Source organism: Bison bison, unplaced genomic scaffold (genome assembly GCF_000754665.1).
Source record: "Bison bison bison isolate TAMUID 2011002044 unplaced genomic scaffold, Bison_UMD1.0 scf7180017864469, whole genome shotgun sequence".
NCBI classification, from domain to species: domain Eukaryota; kingdom Metazoa; phylum Chordata; class Mammalia; order Artiodactyla; family Bovidae; genus Bison; species Bison bison.
The window spans coordinates 6,788,086-6,793,249 of NW_011495030.1; the positions used below are offsets into that span (position 1 = coordinate 6,788,086).

At 35.6% G+C, this 5,164-nt stretch overlaps 1 protein-coding gene across 8 annotated transcripts in view; it reads right to left on the bottom strand.

Moving 5' to 3' along the window:
- RFX3 (regulatory factor X, 3 (influences HLA class II expression)) overlaps positions 1–5,164 on the bottom strand; it is a 333,454-nt gene that overhangs the window by 47,412 nt on the left and 280,878 nt on the right. For all 8 annotated transcript variants that reach the window (XM_010860700.1, XM_010860702.1, XM_010860699.1 and 5 more), the window contains 2 exons: positions 3,411–3,508; positions 259–408 (listed from right to left, as the gene is read on the bottom strand). In XM_010860700.1, the coding sequence (XP_010859002.1) occupies positions 259–408; positions 3,411–3,508 (248 nt within the window). The remainder of the gene's footprint in view (positions 1–258; positions 409–3,410; positions 3,509–5,164) is intronic.

Genomic DNA, 5,164 nt, shown 5'->3' on the forward strand with positions numbered 1-5,164 from the left:
TGTCCGACTCCTAGCGACCCCATGGACTGCAGCCTACCAGACTCCTCCGTCCATGGGATTTTCCAGGCAAGAGTACTGGAGTGGGTGCCATTGCCTTCTCCGATAGCTGAGTAAAACTCTCCTCTTTCAGGACATTGTGAATCTAGATGTGCCTATGAATTGATGTAACTTTGGAAAAGAAATATGATGATTCTAATTAAGAAGAAAAACATTGGATACCTTTCATTAAAAGATCTGTTTTGAAAGAAAACAGAGTACCTGGACATTGGCAAAGTCGACACGGTTGAGGTCATTGAGCATCTGGTTGATCTGAGAAGTGTTCTGAAGCACTGCACGAGCTGCCTGGGCCAGGTGATTGAGCGACGTGTATCTTCGCAGAGTCTGGGCAAAGGCACTTACAGCTGCAACCTGTAAAGAAATCCAATTAAATTGGGATTTCTTTTCTCCTCCAATAAAAGAAACCACTGCAATTTTCAAATCTTTATTCCCTTGCCAAATTTTAAATGCTTCTCTCTGATACTTATTTCAAATTCATTTGGTGAGACAGTTTACTTGTAAATTATAGCATTTAAACCTCTAAACCAAGTATTATTTTCCTTTTCAGTAGGTTGAGGTCAAGGCTAAAACAAACTCCCACATTCTTAGACATCTGAGTGCACCATTAATTAAACTGGTCTTGCAAGTAGCTACTCATCATCAGCAAGAAATGATTTAGTCTAGGAAATTAGGGAAAATGTTGATTTTCATTTCTTATTCTCAGTGTGACAGTCAGCTACAAGCTAAGCAAATAAAAAAAATTTTTCCTTTTATTTGGAAAACCAAACTGTCCAGTCCCACTTTTTATCTGGATTAAAAAATATACTTTTCACAGCATTATCATTCAGATTCACTCTTTTAATCTTTATTTTATAGAGGTGAAATAAGGGTGGCCAATTTTGAGGTGAAATAGGAGAACTCAAAGCCTGTATTAGCAAATAGATAGCTAATAAACTTCTCAGACACAGGCAACAAGAAGAACTCTTTTTTTTTTTTTTTTCAGAATCTGGATGTTTGTAAAAGGGTTATCCAGAAAAATCCCTGTTTGCCCTCTGAAATGTACTTTCTATCCTTCCCCCTTCTGCTCTGTGCCCAGGAAGACTAAACTGAAAAAATTGCATTAACTGCCTCCCTTGTCCTTGGGCTTCCAGTTGGATTTGGTCAATGAGAGGCACTGGTAAGGGACTGAAGGACAGAAGAAAGTGGTCAAAGTATTTATTCCCTCACAACCTCTGCTCTCTCCTTCCTAAGGCCACAGTCCTGCGTGGAGGAGAAGAGCTCCTGATGCCATAATTGCTTCTCTCCCATTCAGACCTAGGGATGGGCAGGCTTCCCCTACTAATGCTAGTCCTCGGTTTTCTTAGCTCTGTTTACACATTTAGAAACAGACCCTTATTAAACTTTCTTCAATTATTCTTCTCTTTGGATACACCTTTTATTTCCTGCTGAAACCCTGAACAAATCAGGTTATGTTGAAAGATAGCAAAGATAATGACAAAAAAAGTCTAAATAAATATCTAAATGTCATGATCTCATGAAAATTTGTTACTTCCATAGCAGATCTGATGAGGATTTTAATGTATTTATAGGAATAGATGGAATCCCATTAAATCACTGTGGGTATATAAACAAGCAACTGATTGAACAGTCATTTGGCTGAGTGGGAATAGATGTTCCACAAGACAACGATGCCCTGTCTTGATACTGAGATGTTTTAGGACCATGTGGAGCTTGGGGACATCCACATATCCTCAGAGAGAATATTTCACATTTTCCCATCTCTGAGGTTTGTACTAATCAAGTACATATTATGTGCCAGCATTGTGTTAAATGTCTAACATATATTACCATGTTCAATTCTCATAAACATCCCATTAGACACATGTTCTACCTTAGTGAGGTTAACTATCTTACTCAAGACTACAGAGAAACTAAAGTACAGAGGTGGGATATGAATCCAGGCATTTTGATAACAACTTCCAGTCACATTCTCATTATGCTGTTTCTACTGTCCAGCTGGATCATCTTTGTTGACTGAATGCTCAGCTGAAAAAAGGCTGCTCCTTGAGAGAGGAGTAGCAGAAGACATCTTTCACCAAGGGAAACCACCCAAATCAATTCTGGAGATCAATGAGATGACCAATAGTGCAGCTGGATTGCTATCACAACCACTTGATGATACTGGGGTAGGAGATGCTTTCAGTTGTTTGAAAGTATTGTTATGACTATGACTGACTTTGCAAGTTGGAAAGCATTCCTCTGATTATCTTAATCAAAGAGCATCTCCTTTATTTTCTCACCTCAATGTGGCACTCTAGAACAGAACTGCCACGGATGGAATCATTTCTGCAATGATGGAAATGCTCTACATATGTGTTACCTAATATTGTACCCACTAGTCACATGGGTTAAGATGCACTTGAAATGTAGCTAGTGTGACTGAGGAACTAAAATGTTAATGCAATTTAACTAAATTTAAATGTAAATAGCCACATGTGGTTAACCCTACCATATTGACAGCACAGCTCAATCAAGCAACAATCTAAGGTGGACATGTCCTTGAAATGTGACCTTCAGTATGTTTTAGAGATAGAATGTGTTATTGCAAACCTTAAGCCAAAACAGGAAGAACTGAGAGTTACTTGTGCTATCACAGACTTGTCAGCTACAAGAGCTTCAGCTACATTTTCAAACTGACAGCCAAGGCACATTGTTGGAGTCTGACAGGAGATACAGTTCCCGACAAAAGGCCACAAATGTGATTTTTGTTATCAAAGTTTGGACAGAATCAGTCCAATCTGTCAAGTGTGTTCACAGGTTAATCTAAAGTAACATGGTTAGTAGGGGAAAAAGTGAAGAATAGAATTCATATCTCCAGCTAAATAATCCATATTCCTGTAATATACTCAACTATGAGATAACGGTTCTCTTTAAGAAATGATTACTTGATTCACAAAAGCATTCTCCAGTGTTAAAAACAAAACATCCTGAAAAGCAAAATGGTTATTATTTCACATGAGCATTCAGAATATGAGTATAGTAGGGGACTTAAAAAAATCTAAAACTCATTCAAATGGAAATTATTTGCACATTCTAGGCTATTCTTTTCAATATTTGAAATTAAGCAACCTGAAATATACACTTTAGAAAAGGACTGATAAATATACCACACCTACAATGCTTCTCTAGTCTCTCTGAAAGGAGTATTATCAAACAACATATCTTGTGAAGTTCTTTGCCACATGGTTATAAAATACAAATATAAAAATCAATGCTATATTTCACATAACATCATTTGATAGGACAAATTTAAAATTCATAGTTCATGACCATTTCCTAAACACAAAAGAAAAGGCAAGGACATGAAAGTGTACCTTGGTTTGTATCATTCTTTGTGGAATATTGTTCATGGCATTGGAAAGCCAACCTTCAAGGCTTTTTGCAAAATTTCGAATGGCTTGGGTCAAGGCACCTAAATGTTAAAGAAGAGAAGCAGAACGAAACAAATACCAAAGAACATTAATCTTTATGCTAGAATAAGGGAAAACATACAACCATAGCATTTGAAATAGCACAAGACAGAACTTATCCTCATTAACAAGACTTTATTTAACATTATTCCTAACTATGAAAGAATCCAAATATTATATCGTGGGCTTTTTTTGTCTTAAAGCTATTTTGTTCCCAGATACTTATGACACTTCATTGGGAAATGAAAACATTCAAGCGTTTTTTGCTTATAACAACATATACCAGTTGTGAATATACGTATGGAATTTTCTATCTTAGACAAAATACTCTTTTCAAAAACATCTTTTTGCTCAAAGGCTAAGTATTGTCTTTAGAAATCTGGTGACTTTTTTCAAGCTCTTATTTTCATTTCTTTAGCTAGAAAGAAAATAATGCAAAGCTTTCTTTCTCTATGCATCTCTTTACATTGGAACATGTCAATTAGAGTAGTTATCTCTCACTGTTGTTGAAAAGTAAGGTAAAATTAAAATTGCCTGACTTGATATTCTGGATAACTATTCTCCATCTCACTGGCAGGTAGCGATAAAAGATTACTGTGATAAAACTGCTGTCACAGAGACCAATATTCTTAAGATATTCTTAAAATAGTCTGTTCCATATTCCTTGCATCTCTGTTAAAACCTAAGTAAGTATAGGTCCCATGAGAGCAACTTTTATGGTGGTCATAAAACAATTGGAAGCATTTTCCAGTATCAGGGGTGACTATGATTATTTTATTCTAAGGGATCTGCTTACTGAGATCCCTTACTGAGATAGGAAACAGAATTCTTCTCTTGTTCAACAAGTAATTCAGTCAGAGCATTTCATTTCATCTGTGCCCAAGGCTACACGGTATAGGGAGTAGTTTAAGACATTTAATAAATGTCTGAAGCACCCAGAACACAAAGCAGATCCTTGTGGGTTCCCTATGATGCGGGTAGGTAGTGCAGTTGGTAGTCCATGATAAGAGACAGAGAAGTCACATTTTTACCCAAGGCTCCCAAGAGTATTAATGATGGGATCAAATTCCCTCATTTTTCTTCTGTGCTCAAAATAGTCTGACATGCATCTTTATTACTTTTGTTAAAGCAGAGTTAGACATAATTTAGCTTACTCAAATTGCTTGCATCAGATATAAATTATACTGATCCAATAATAAAATAACTAATTTTTAAAAGTTGTTTATTTAAGTGGTAAAATGACAAAAAAGATTTAAATGGCTATCTTTTTGGAAAAATACTCAAGTAGTGCAGATTTTAAACATGAGAATCATCCATTGGAAACCCTGAGTTGGAAATTTCTTGAGAGCTAAGTTTTTGAAATTTCCAAAGCTTCCCATATTAGTCAAAAAGAAAAAAGAAAGAAAAATATTTTTCTGCTGTATTATGTACTAGAACCATGGAGGGCAGGCATGAATGGAAATGAAAAAGAGTGAAAAAAAATTAAAGACCCTTTTTGAAAGTCAGTAAAACTTTGTTCAAGATTCAGTTTGATTATCTGTATTATGTATTTTTCTCTAATTAATAATTATTTAATCTGAAAAAACCAAGAACTGGGAAAAGCTACTTTAAAATTTTTAATATGGGTCTTCTTTTATCTAAACAAATTTAATGCTAGG